The sequence below is a fragment of the Melanerpes formicivorus genome, unplaced genomic scaffold (assembly GCF_026170545.1).
Source record: "Melanerpes formicivorus ecotype bairdi unplaced genomic scaffold, bMelFor1.0.p_v2 SCAF_110, whole genome shotgun sequence".
Classification (NCBI taxonomy): domain Eukaryota; kingdom Metazoa; phylum Chordata; class Aves; order Piciformes; family Picidae; genus Melanerpes; species Melanerpes formicivorus.
Window position 1 is genome coordinate 1,308,623 of NW_027142462.1, and position 15,053 is coordinate 1,323,675.

General features: G+C 38.1%; 1 protein-coding gene across 1 annotated transcript in view; it reads left to right on the top strand.

Annotated features, from left to right (window-relative positions):
• Window positions 1-15,053, top strand: part of GPC6 (glypican 6) — an 842,052-nt gene that overhangs the window by 763,215 nt on the left and 63,784 nt on the right. Inside the window, exons 5-6 of the mRNA XM_068166885.1 lie at window positions 5,107-5,237; window positions 14,552-14,695. Coding sequence (XP_068022986.1) covers window positions 5,107-5,237; window positions 14,552-14,695 — 275 coding nt within the window. The remainder of the gene's footprint in view (window positions 1-5,106; window positions 5,238-14,551; window positions 14,696-15,053) is intronic.

Genomic DNA, 15,053 nt, shown 5'->3' on the forward strand with positions numbered 1-15,053 from the left:
GACCATTGAAACTCTGGATTCAGACCTAGACCCTTCATTAAATGTCCAACACAGACACTGGGTCTTTCCAGCTGCTGATCTCCTCCTACTCAATAGGTAGTCCATCTTGAAGCTTGCTAGCAGGACATGATACACAGAGAGAGAATTTACTGCACACTCATACTATTAGTCTCAACCAGAAAATGGTTAGGAAGAGAATTAACAATATAGAGGAGACTGCAGTGATCAGGGAATCAATAAGATTGCTGATCAGCAGTGTTCCCACATGCATGGCCTCCTTCACATCATTTTCTCTCCCTTTTCCCATGCTTGTTCTCCAGCTCACCTTGATCTCTTTCTTTGCACCTATTTTCTCCCATGAAAACAATCCACTTCAGGTACTTCTTTCACATTTCTCTTTGTTTTGCCATCTGAAATCCTGCCATTCTTCACAGAGCTAGCTGTGACTTTTGTTCAGCTGCTTACTGTGTTGTTACCTCCAAGAAAACATAAAAACTCACACCATGTCCGGCAGTTTCTCATGCTTTGCTCACTTACCTAAATCTCAGCCAAGGACAAGTCATTCATCTGTATATCTTAACAGATAAACTTAACTGGATAATGATAACTGAATAGCCAAATGAGGACCCCTTTATGCAGATGGAAACACAAGTTTTAAGAAAAGTGTGTTCCTCCCACAAAAAAAAAAAAAAAAAAAAAAAAAAAAAAAAAAAAAGGGCAAAAAGTAGGATGCAAAAAAAGTGTAATGTTGTTATGGCAATACCTGTGTAGCTTAGTGATGGTCAGAGAGGAAACCTGTCAATTAAAGCCTCATCAGATAGAACCACAGAGCACTGTCATGCGAGTAATGTCAAAAGGGTACAGTAAATCCTGAGCAAAAACAACACTTTGAGCATCATTGCTATGCCTTGGTCTGATTTCCCAAGAAAATAATTCTTAGCACCTCATCAAATGTGAGGTGGAGTTTTACTTTCTTCTTGTTGAATTTTCTTAGTAAATCATAATCTAGCAGTAAAAGTTTCAGCAGAGTATTACCAGGATGTATTTCCACTATTATTATATTTCTAAAAAGTCAACATGTACCCATATTTCACTTTTCCATTTTTATTTTTGTTTCATTAATTTGCCATCTAATGCTCTAAAGATTTTACGGCCACTATTTATATTTAGTGTCAAGATGAAAAACTCACTGAATTTTACTACATGACATAGTAAATACAACCCAAACTCCAATTTTCCATTGCCCTTTGTCAAAAGGTTGGGAAGCTACCAAATGAGCACTGCTTTGCAGCCCAGCATATTAAGTTTTATCCTTTTCCAAAGCAGGCATTGCCACTCTGAAGGTCATAGTTAACTATAATCAGTTGCTTAGTTTATTTACAACTGATTCATCTCTATTCTGCAATCCATGGATTTGTCCATAAACTAATCATTTGAACCTTTTCAAATAAAAACTTATCCTTACATCATTTCACAAGCAAATGTGTAAATAAACATTTCTCAGTTCTTCATAGACAATTTATATGGGAGTAGAAAAAAATAGAAACATCCTGATAGGAAATCTAAGATAGATCTTCCTCCCCTTTTTATTCCCCTAGAAAACAAGATGTACCTTAAGATTTTGTGAAGGACATACACTTTAGTATTTTACCTCTCTTTGTCTCCCTGAAGAAAAAACGTTTTCAGAGACTTCATCCATAGATGCTTTTACGGATCTCCCTGGGGAAATCTCAGCCACTGCTGGAATCTCACTGATAATTTAAAAGTAGAAGAAAACAAACTGTGCATGAAAGTAAAAACTGATGTCACAGCCAAACTAATACAGACCCAAAAAACCACTTTCGCTTATCAGCTCCCTGTGTCTTCCCTTATCATCTCTCTGAGTCTTCCTTATGAGACCTTCTTTGCAATGTCTTGGTGATAGAAAGGTATTAAGAAAAGGGAAAAACTAATTGTTTTTATAGGAACTTTGTATTGTAGCCTGGTTTAGGGGGGCTTTTACCTGTCAGATGTCTCATAAATCAGTGTCCTTGTCCCTGCTCTTTTTGTTTCTACCTGGGATTTACTAGGAAGTTTTCTGGAAACCTGCCCTGAAAGAAATTTAACAGAAACAGGAAGACACCACTTTTGGTATCAACATAAGTGAAAAAGACAGTGGCTGGAGGCAATTCCTAAGAAACTGGGGTAGATTTTGTCTATTTATATCATTCATCTATCCATTATTTTGCCTGGAACTGCTCAGGGGTCACAAAACATCATTGTATCTTGGACTAGATCAACTTAAAGGGCTCTTTCAACTGAAACAATTCCGTGATTCAAAGTGTAATAACAACATTAAAAAAAAAACAAACTATCAGCTAGTCAATTAATGAATCAGTTTTCATATTTTCATTGCACAAGCAAAAATTAAGCTCCCATTATCTAATATCTGAGAGGTGTGGGAAATCATTAAACCCACAGAGTCCCACTGAACTGAATCAGGCTTTCTTTTAATTCAAGATTCTGCTCTTGAGAATTAAGATTTCATGATATTTTCTATTTTTTGCTTTTTTTTTTTTTTTCTGTTTCTTTTTTCTTTTTCTTTTTGTTCTTCTTTTCTTTAATCTTCCCTTCCCTTCCCCTTTCCCTCTCCCTCTCCCTCTCCCTCTCCCTCTCCTTCTCCCTCTCCCTCTCCCTCTCCCTCTCCCTTTCTCTCTCTCCCTTTCTCTCTCTTTCCCTCTCCCTCTTCCTCTCTCTCTCCCTTTCCCTCTCCCTCTTCCTCTCTCTTTCCCTTTCCCTTTCCTTCCTTTGCCCTTTTCCCATTAACATAAACTTATAGCCCATGTGACTAATACATAAACTTGAATTTAACATTAACTTGCTTTTGAAGCCACCATCAGACACATATATCAAACAAGGAAACTCCACAGAGCAAAAAGGTCGCAGAGACATTTGGCAGACAGGAATTAGCCCTATTTCTCAGCTTCTTCCCAATTCTAGTACAAAGACTAAGGGACTAATAAAGCTGATAAACTAAAGAATGGTTTTCTAAATCAGAAACAGATTTTCACCTACTAGAAGCACTAATTTTGAAGTTGAAAGCACTCAGCTTGATGAAAGGCTCTTCTTGCACTTAAAGCTGTGGTTCTCATTGACTCACTGATATTGCTCTTTTCTGCCACATAGCTGAGATTCCACTTCAAGATTTAATTCAGAATTAATTCAGAGTGGTTATGCATTGGAACAAGCTTCTTAGAGAAGTGGCAGAGTTACCATCCCTGAAGGTGTTCAATTACTTGTAGACCTGGCTCCTCAGGACATGGTTTAGTAGTCATCGTGGTGTTAGGTCAGTGGTTGGACTTGATGATCTTAGAGGGTTTTTCCAAACACTATGATTCTACAAAAGTCATTCTGAAATTGTGAGGAAGAGAAAAATTTATGCTAGTGCACAATTACAAATTTTCATTGCATGTGGAAGAGTTGGTAACTTATTGCATGTATCTTTATGTGTAAGCATGTTCTTGTGTGTGTGTGTGTATCTTTGTGTGTATGAAAATATCTTTGTTTCCTCGATCAGAGCTAGGCACTTCTTTCACAAAATTTTCCACTGGAAAGGGTTAAAACCAAAGAATTTAGAAATACTGTACAGCCAAAACAATACCTCCATTTGAAACCAAATTCCTATCATCTCACTATGTGTCACAGTTAGCAACAGGTGCTGTATACCCCACTCCAAAAAACTGGCATTACACACTTGCCAACCTGGAAGAACTGTGAAATATTGAACCTGAATTTGCAAAAGTGCTTAGATACTACATGACAAGTAATTGCACTTTCAGCGGGATTTTTAGACATGCACTGACTGCATATAAACAACATATTGTAGCCCTCAGGTCAGGCCATGCATGCCAGTCTGTGTCTCAGCTGCCAGAGTGAGATGCCAGACTCCTTCCCATACAACCATGTACATGTGCTTCTATGGGGAGGGACAAGATGGCCATTCAAGCTGGAAAGAAGCCCTGGGATTCTGTGGCCAAATGTGGAGCTAAAAACACTGCCATCAAGGCTACAAGATGCTCCATTCCTTCTCCACATGGCTGCTGTGCAACTTGTGCTTGCAATAACAAAGCATGTGCAGAGTCTGTTTTGGAAAGCAGTCTGATTAGTACCTTTTGGATTCTAAGGCATAAAGAAGAGAGCGTATGAAGATTTTTGTTTATCATGCTAGAATTGCAAGTGTCATCTGTTTAAAGCTAATTAGATGCTGAGAATTTTAAATCCTAGCATATGAGGCAAATATGATGTTCAAAGGTAGAGTATAAATCCATTTTATTGCATAGCTATTGCCACAGAAATTGTGATAAATCTGTGTCTGTGCAAAGACAAACATATGTGAACTATGGCAAAACCTTCTTCACTGTTACTAATTTTTGCTCAGATGCTTGTTTTGTATTTGTTAATCAATAGGAAAATATAAAATTATTTTGGAGAGGAGCTTTAATGTAATTGAAGGAAACAATTGTTTGTAAAATCCAAAGCATAGAAAGAATATGTTTCTGCATATAACTTTCAACCGTGTTTTGAAAATGTAGCAAGGCAAACATGGTTTATACCTATATGCTATGGCAGAAATCCAATATTCATCTGCTGTTCACACTGCAAGAAAATGAGATCATTAAGGACAGAAAGAACAGCTGCTTCAATTATAAAACTCTGATATATCATACCAAAGTTTTCATCATGTTGTACAAACTCTAAGAAAATACTCCAGGGATTCATTTCTATCATTTTCCTTTTTCTCGTGAAGGAGACTACATAACAACACTCCAGAGCACTGGCTGCCTTGAGTGTATAATGCTGTGTAAAAGCTTGATAATGCTATAGGAACTATTATTAATCTAACTTTTACAGTCTTTATCCCTCTTTCTGTGGTGGCAGCAGTAAGAGAAGACATTTTTGACAGCTGGGAAGCTGCCCTGCAGGCTTCATAGTCCTGCTGCCACACTTCCCCATAGATTCCTGCTTGAGAGCGTTTGGTACTCAAGCCTCCAGCTGGCAAAACTGGTCTGCCTGCGGCACCTGAAGGTATCCCCCCTTTAAGGGAATGGCTGCTTTGTGTTTTAACAGATGCTATGCTTCTGGTAGCGGAGAGATTAGAGGGACCATTCAACATTGAATCAGTCATGGATCCTATTGATGTCAAGATTTCTGAAGCCATCATGAACATGCAAGAAAACAGCATGCAGGTGTCGGCAAAGGTACTGTGTGAGTCACACCTTCTCTACTGATGAATGTCACGAGCAGGAAGAAAAACATTTCCAACATTTTTCTGTCCAGAGTTTAAGAAATACTGCCCATTAGAAATTGCTTTTGCTTGTTTGACAGTTCACCAGACTGCCTTCCTCTAGTTAAACAAGCTTCAAGTTTTCAAGAGGGAGTGGCAAGGAGAAAGATACGATTTAGTAAACTCCAAATTAATAGCTGTAAGAGATTTAAGGAAAACAGTGAGGGATTAAAATTAGCATCAACTCAGTAAGAAATACCCTGCAGAGTAAGCTTGGTAACTTCTGCTCGTGTCTCATCTATGATTCTCCATATTAACTTCCAAACACATTTTGTTCTCTCTAGGTCTGACTGAAGTATAATGTGTTTGAGGTGAATACACAAAATGTTCTGTTTAACCTCCTTTAATAGCCACTCCAGGGAAATATCATTACAGTGGACAGTCTTTGATTACCAGACCTCAGTTTTGTCTGGATTCTGACATGAAGATAAATAGACTTAATGATACCAGCCTCCTCCTTTCCATTTTTAGTGTGCGTGTATACACAGTTCACCACCACCTCTGAACCTCACATTAATAAGAGTCTTCAAATTCAGTAGCACATGCTGTTGAGCCAATAGTCAACAATTAATGGCTTTTCCTTAATACTCATCTGTGCACCATGTCTCAAAATCTAAAGTCAACAGTTTGTCAGGTACCCTGCATTAGTATTTTCTACCTCCCATTGATCTCCCAGTAGTCTGTTAGGTCCTGTTTGACTGCCATCCAAGCCAGTGAATTTCCATTGTTCAGAAGAAAGCTTCTGTAGCTGGGAAAAATGGAGGGGATGAAAGGCAGGAGGCTGAGGTTTTTATTTTACCTGCCAACACAAAATTTGATGCTTTTTATGGCTTCACTGCTGCAGGTTGCTAAGAATTTCCTTCTAGATGCTTTTTGCTTTCATTGTACATGAAGTTACTTAGATTTTAAAAGCAGTCTATATTCTACACAACGAGGCTTTGTTCTGGCACCAGCAGTCAAGACATTTAGCAGCCAAATTTTCCCAAATATTTGGGGAATTCAAGAATAGCTTCAGCAAACTCAGCCCTTAACTTAAAAAAAAAAAAAAAAAACAAAAAAAGGAAACAAAAATATATTCACTGAAAACTCACCCAAGTCTCAGGTGTATTTACTTTCCCTTTTTACTTTCTCAGCTCTCATAACTTTTCCATTAGTCAGGAAGCTTCATCCTCTGCCAGAGTCCAATGTCATCTTGACACAAGCTCATATTACTACTCATTTGCAACAGAGCAGACTATTTCTCCTGTCTCTCAGAAATATTTTATTTGCTGTAAAGATTAATAAATCACAGTAATTTCATTTGCATTGTAAAGTTTTTCTTCTAAGAGAAACCTCAGACAATATTTTTTTTTTAAATCTTGAGAAACAGAAACCAGATTATATCAGGAAAATTTATTTTATGGTATTTTTATAGATAACAGAGCTGTCTGTTCTTGAGAGGCCTTTGTATGTTTCTGTGTAGAACATTATTATCCTGAAATGTGATTTCCTTGGCTATATCCACTTCCTTTTTTTTTTTTTTTTTCCCAAGTCTTACCCCATGGAAATGTTTTATTCTTAAAGAAAAGTCTAAGGAAAAGACTTTGGTTTTAGTGCTGTGCATTCCTATGTCATCTCAGATCTGTAGAGATTATATATGAGCAGACATTGAATCAGTCATCTGTTGTCTAATTTTTCCCCTTATACATACTGACCACTTAGAGCTTCAGTGAAAATGACAGATACCTTGCTGGATGTAATGGGGTGCATGGAATGCAATTGCAGACCTAATGCAGTAGAAAAGCTACACTTGTCAATTATTCTGAGACACCGCTCAGAAAGCTTCAGGCACAGTGTCAAAATCATGCTATTTTCTCTTTGTTCAAACATTTTTGTATCTTGCATTTTTCTGTACCCACTAAGAATGTGACAACTAGGAATCACAGCTATTTTTCTACAAGTCAGTTGGCACGTTTTTACAATGGAACAATGATGATGCACTAATAATGTTATGCCTGCAACTCCTACACACACCTAGATTATTCTTCACCACTGACAGGGAGTTTTTCTAAAACATTTGTTTGTGTCTGGGAGGAGACCCTGTGCTGAATTCAGTAGAATTTGGGGCAATTTTGTATAATGTTGTTATGAACAGATTCTTTCTAAAGGACTTCTCACTAATCTCATCCTCTCCATGGCAGAAAAAAAACAGAGTTTATTTAATCCAAAATCCACCCCTCTCCTATTGCAAATATTTGCACAAAATTGACCTATTGTGAAAGTCATTCACATGAATTGCACTATCTATTTGTCTTTTTACCATAAAATTATATTTTTATTACACCAACTGCAATTATATATGTAAATTTAGGTGAGAAGAATAGATATTTGCTATAACACATTGACTGTGCAAATTCTGGCAAACTTGTAACAACGTACACTTTCCAATATTATCAGTGTATAAAAATGAGAATGCATATTATTATGTGAATGATGAAGTCCTCATGAGCATCAAAATATACCCTGAACTTCCCAAGTCCCCAATTTTGTGGTTTGTCCCTCTATTCTTCACTTGATGGAGTATCAAAGTACTGGTTTGTCCAATACTGTTTTCCAGTAAATATGCACCTCCTATTCTAGCAATATTCTTCTGAGAAATAGTCTTCACGGTTACAGTTACACTAATAAATAAAAAAGGGACAGGCCTCAAGGACCAGTGCCTGATCTTGAGGCCAACGTATCACAGCCTGATTCATTTCGATACTGCTGAGCATTATCTTCTCTGGAGCTGCTTCATTTTGCCAAGAACAAGCTGGAGCAGTCCAAGAAAAGGCCAGTGAGTTAACAATTAATCAGTACAGACAGTCAGGGCTTATTGCTCAAGTTCACACCTTGTCTTTCACTTCCGTAGAAGACACAAGCCTTCTGTCTTCCACTCTTGATGGGTGCACATCAATATTGAGACAGAGAATTATAGAAATACCCTATGTACTTCCATCTCTGTACTTTTAACAAAGGACATACAGACTCAGCTATTTCCCAGTACCTATAACCGCATAAAATGGAACATCCCTGTTGCTGGATCATTAACTTTTCTTGTTCTTGTGCTGATTGCAGTTGATTCTTTTATCACAGTTCACATTAACCAGGTACAAGTATTATGTTAAAATCCTCCAATTCATCCTGAGGCTGGATTCTGTGTTTCTTTATATTTCTCTGCAGTCTATATTCTGCATTGATGGTCTAGGTCTGACCACAAATCCCTAGGCTCCATTGGCTGCTCACCTTGTGTGGTTCTCACATACTTGAATGATAGCCACACAAGGTTCTTATTTTGCCTCAGGGAATGTCATATTGCTGACAGCTGCAATGTCTGAAGATGCTTTTCAAACAGGAGCAATGGTCTAGAAAGTCAGACTCCAAGGCCTTTATACTAGAGGTATCTACATGCCCTGAATCTGCCCCAAATTTCCCTGTGCCACAAAAAAGGCAAGGACTGAAGAGCATCAAAACCAATTTTCATTGCTTTATTATAGCTACAGCCATTCTGACAAAGTACCTTCTGCAAACCAAACCACACAGAGAGCAAAAACAGTGTCTGGGCTGCCTGAGATGCCTCCCAAGACATTAGCACTTTATAAGAATGGCCTTTGCAGTTTGGGTCTACCCCAGTGGTGTACTCTATAAATTGTCTCTGGTAGAAGTCAGGTTGCAAAAAACTTATCTTGGATTTCTTCTGATAATGTTTGAGATGTGCTATCTTCACCTCTGAAATGTCCTTGTCACTTGCCAGTGACACCGCTTCGACATCTGAACATTATGGTGCCAGACTCAACGCTCAGCAACAGTTTGATTATTCCTCAAGCAGAAGTTTCATATTCTGTATATTGTTTCCTATGCCTCAGTTCATAGAATCATAGAATCATAGAATCAACAAGGTGGGAAAAGACCTCAAAGATCATCAAGTCCAACCTGTCATATCCAACACTTAGTCATAACATACATTTACCTTATTCTCCTTCTCCTCAGGGAGTCATATTCAGAGAGTCATAACACAAAAACACTCATTTCAGTCTTCAGTCTTGGCCAAAACTAATGAGTATGGAGCCTTCACAATCTTCCCATAAGGCTGTCAGTACTGTTACTTTGATTCTTGATTCAAGTAAAAAAATAAATCCTATATATGTTTTAATAATATGAATGTTTACTAGTTGACATCTGCAGAGATTGCTCATTTAAAAGAAGTGGAAAGAAACTCAAAAAGAGCAGAAAAGGTGGTATGCATTTTTCTTCAAAATGGGAAAAAATCCTAATCTGATTGCATCAGCATAATTGTGTCTTCACTGCTACTCAAAACACAGCATACTGGATTATTTTCTGAATTTTAAACAGTCTGGTTCTATACTGGCACGTTTTGCTGCTCTACATGTCATTTGGCTGCCATGCCAAGATTTTTCCACTTACATAAAGGCTAACCCAAAATTGAGTTTCCCCTTACTAAGTCTTAAAACTACTTTTATCTGAGCTCATGGATGTGCCATTTTAACCTATAGAATTATGTTCCTTTTTGGCAATTACTTCAGTTAAAAGGATGAATGAGCTCCATGACATAGCAAACTACCTATACATTATTTATAAGGAGGAAATCTTCATAAAACTACATCCAAGGTTTTTCTTAAAATAGCCTCTGAGTTTCATATTAACAAAACCTCTTCACTTATCTGTGTCCTTTACAGAGCTCTGTGCAGGAAAAAAAATGCAATGGCATTTTAGAAAAGAAAAAATCAATGCTATTCTATCTGTAGATGAGAGACTCAATGGAGCAGAGTCATACAGAGATACTCAATAGGAAACACCAAGCACTAGCACATGTCTAAATAAAAATAAAATATGAGTCAAGGTATCATAGAGAACAAACTCTTTCTGCTAGGATTCAAAATTTTGAGTTGTCCTGGGAAAATGACTATTTTTATTCTATCTATATCCTAGTCGTGAAGTAGATGTCTCAATTTAGAATCATAGAATTGTTAGGGTTGAAAGGGATCCCAAGGATCATCCAGTTCCAAACCCTCTGCCATGGGCAGGGACACCTCACACTACAGCAGGTTGCTCAGAGCCACATACTACCTGGCCTTAAAAACCTCCAGGGATGCAGCTTCCACCACCTCCCTGGGCAACCTGTGCCAGTGTCTCACCACCCTCATGGGGAAGAACCTCTTCCTAATATCCAATCTGAATCTATACATTTATCAATCTATACATCCTATCATTACCTGACACCCTAAAATGTCCCTCACAAGCTTTCTTGTAGGCCCCCTTCAGATACTGGAAGGCCACAATAAGGTCTCCTTGGAGCCTTCTCTTCTCCAGACTGAACAGCCCCAACTCTCTCAGTTTGTCCTCATAGGAGATGTTCTCCAGCCCTCTAATCATCCTCATGGCCCTTCTCTGGACATGTTCCAGCATGTTCAGATCCTTCCTGTAATAGGGGCTCCAGAACTCAATGCAGTACTCCAGGTGGGGTCTCACCAGAGCGGAGTAGAGGGAGAGAATTGCCTCCCTCGACCTCCTGGCTATGCTTCTCTTGATGCAGCTCAGGATCTGATTGGTTTTCTGGGCTGCCAGTGCACACTGGTGGCTCATGTTGAGCTTCTCATCCACCAGGACCCCCAAGTCCTTTTCTTCAGGGCTGCTCTCAAGCCAGTCACTGCCCAGATGATATCAGTGCTTGGGATTGCCCCAACCCAGATGCAGGACCTTGTATTTAGTCTTGTTGAACCTCATGAAGTTGTCATGGGGCCACTTCTCCAGCCTGTCAAGGTCCCTCTGAATGGCCTCCCTTCCCTCCAGTGTGTCTGCTGCACACACAGCTTGGTGTCATCAGCAGAACTGTTGAGGCTGCGCTCAATGCCACTGTCCATGTCATCGACAAAGATGTTAAACAAGGCTGGTCCCAGTACTGCTCCCTGAGGTACTCGACTTGTCAGTGGCCTCCACTTGGACATGGACCCATTGACAGCCACCCTGTGGGTGCAGCCCTCAAACTAGTTCTTTATCCACTGAGTGGTCCATCCATCAAACTCATACTGCACCAGACCAGGATGTTGTGTGGGTCAGTCAGCTCAATAGATTTAGTCAGCTCGATAAATGTTGTTCAGTCTGGGGAAAAGGAGGCTAAGGGGAGACCTTATTGCTCTCTAAAACTATCTGAAAGGAGGTTATAGTGAGGTGGATGTTGGTCTCTTCTTCCTAGTAACAAGTGGTAGAAGGAGAGGAAATGGCCTCAAGTTGCACCAGGGTATGTTTAAATGGGATATTAGAAGAAACTTCTACACTGAAAGTGTTATCAAACATTGGAACAAGTTTCCCAGGGAGGCAGTTGAATCATCATCTCTGGAGGTGTTTAAAAGATGAATGGATGTGGTGCTAAGGGGCGTTATTCAGCACCAGACTTTGTAGAGTTAGATATTTGTTGGACTCAATGATCTTAAAGGTCTTGTCCTACCAAAATGATTCTATGATTCCATGCAATATTTCACCAGCTCTATTGACTTACCTCATGGCTTGGTCATACCCCTGACCATAGAAGTCTGGTGCTCTTTGTGACACCCTAGGATATTCCATTTCAGCTTTGGCTGCAGTTCCATGAAGAACTATCTTGTATTAAGACAGTCTTAATAGGTGTTTCAGATATCCCAGGCCATCACAAACTGCCATATGTGTTGATGTGAGAGCAAATAAAGGGAGCTTAGTTTAAATATAGACAACTACATGCACACACCTAAACTGACATTTCTTAATTTCAAATGGAATCCTTTCCCTAAATTCAGATGCAGTAGACTTCACCAATTCTATGTAAAATGTGATTTGCTGAAAGGGTGGATTTATGCTATAAATTCACAGCATGTGTAATGAAACATCCAAATATTTTCTCAGGAATCATTCAGTATCTCTCAGAGCATTGTGAAGAAACTATTTCATGTGTTTCTTCATAGGAAGCATTTGTTAATCTCAGATATCACCCTTACATTTTCTGTTTTGTCAGTTAATACTTTGATACAAACTAGCAAATGTCTCTTTTGCATTTAAAATTTAGTTACTGAATATTGTATCCTTGCTGCATTTCTGCCAAGCCATTTCAGATGTAAATTATTTCATCTGTGATGTAAAAAGTGCTATCTAATGTCCATCTCTGTTACTGTCTGGCTGTACGTAGATTTGTTCATATAAAGCTACTTGCTATAACTATTTGCATAAAACTAAATGCCACAAAGACAATGCTGTGTTTTTTCAACATGTCATAAGAAGGATGAAATATATATTGTGTAGAGTCACAGTTATTCAACATGGTAAAAACCATGTAGTCTAACAATCACACACTGGAATTTAAGGAGAAGACTCAGTGCTCTCGCTTTTCCCCTGAGGGTCAGGTTGCAATGTTTTGGATAATTGTTACTTGTGTTTGTAAGGAAATACCTGATTGTTTAATTGGCTAGATGTGATTTCATATATAACTAAATAAACAGTTATGGTTTTGGCATATAGCATCTCTTCAGTCAGAAGAAATACAAGTAAACTTTTCTAAGCATGACTGATATCCCCACATATACATTTGGCCCTTTAAAATATGTAGTATCATACACAGTCATGTATAAATTGTAAATACTAATTTTAGTTGAATTTTCTTCACAGAGGAAAAATAAGATTCTTTCCTACTGAGAAATTTAAAGCATTAGAAGCTAAAAATTATCTTTCATGGTTGATTAAATGAATGTATTGTCCCACAGTCCTCAAGACCAGAGGTGAGAAACTCTTGAAAAGAATCTTACAGATATTCTCAAATCAGACCAAGCAGTATTCCACTCATAAAGTAAAAATCCCAATGGCCATACAACAGGTGACTTGCTGGAGTTTGAGCAAAAACAATCCTGATGTTTGGACATAAAATTAGTATGAATAATTTTCTTTCAGCAATTTTTGACTCATTTGGGACCTCTAAATTAATACAGGAAAACCTAACTAGGAGCTAATTGTGATGTATCCTGAAGGCAACAAAAGTCACGCCATCCATGGCTACTTCAGGACAGAACACTTAAGGCAAAAAATTTAAAACTCTAGAAGTGAAAGATGAGTCTTCCTGATCACTGGGTCACAACATAGCTTCTGAGCTTTTTATCTTATTTGCCACACAGAAACAAGTAACCTCATCCTACAAACAAAACACAGGACTTGCATAGGAGTTTTCACCTTTACACAGCTCATTCAGACAGGTCTGGCATTAGGGTTTTATAAAGTATATCCTACTGCTTATACTGACATTCAAGGGTTTTTTCTTCTGAATGAAAGCAAAATGTTGAAACAGTCAAAGTACAATGGGCACACACACACACAAAAGATGATTCCAGAACTTAAATGTTGGCATGAAGGCAAACACTAGAATCCTACTTCATGAGAGCACTTGAAAAATTTATCATGAATATTCTACCTTTCAGACAAGAAACATTTTTGAGAATCCCTCTGAAATATATATTCAATACCCAGTAGTTGTAAGTGTCTTTTAGCATCCCCCAGATACATGCCACTGATTTTTTTTTTTTTTCCCACATGGAAGTATATGAAAAAATTTCATAACACTCAACATTATTTTTTTATACCTAGAAAACAAATATAGTAGCAGAAAATATTTCTCACTATTGCCCACTCCATATGCCTCATCCCACTCCTATGGAGACACTGGTAAGGAGTAAGAAAGTTATCCAGTTTAGGGCTATTACATCACTGACCTTTTCTCTGAGGTTACAAACAAAATTACCAGGTAGGAAGAGCTGTGGGTAAGGATTATGAAGGAGCTGTGATTCTGGGTAAATACCACATTTTAACAAAATCAAAAACATCTAGTTTCCACCACAAAGGATGTCCTTTTGCTCATTTCTGTTCCTGGAAAGACAACAGTTAAAATGTTTTCAGATTTTAACTTCTTACTATAATCATCTTCCTAAATTAAGGGAGTTTTAAGGTCCCTCTGTGTTTTTGTACTTTTGTTGAGTAATTAATAATGTTTAATTATTAACCTGAGTTTCAATGTCAGGCAAGTGCTCCTCAACTCACTATTATCAAAATGTCAATCAAAGTTGGTTTCAAATATATGAAAGAAAGAATAAAGAGAATATAAAATACCAGAGTTTTGTTGTTTGGTTTGGGTTTTGGTGGTGTTGTTTTTTTTCATAAAACCTGCAATGTCTTTTTCAGGTTTTCCAAGGATGTGGCCAACCTAAACCAGCACCTGCCCTGAGATCTTCCCGTTCTGTCCCTGAAAACTTCAATACTCGGTTTAAACCATATAACCCAGAGGAACGACCTACAACTGCTGCTGGTACCAGTTTGGATAGGCTGGTAAGGCAAATATATTCAATTCCTTAACTAGTAGAAATGGCTTGGTAATATAGAGTGGTAATCTCATTACTTTTGGGGGGGGGTTAACTATTTCATAATCACTCTATATAGTTTCTGTACCAGCTGTTCCAGCATTCAGTAAACCTTTCTTTCTCCACTGGAAGTGGTACAGAACTGCATTTCAGGAGAACAGACACAGTTCGTATATATTAGAAATGTTAGAAGTGAATATGCTCTTGCTGGGAAGAAGCCAGGAAGCCAGGAAGCCACAGCAGGCACTTTGCAGTATAACCTTTCTTTGAAAAGTGATCTGCAGCCATTTATTATTTTTTTTATTTTAAAACAATTAAAACTTTAT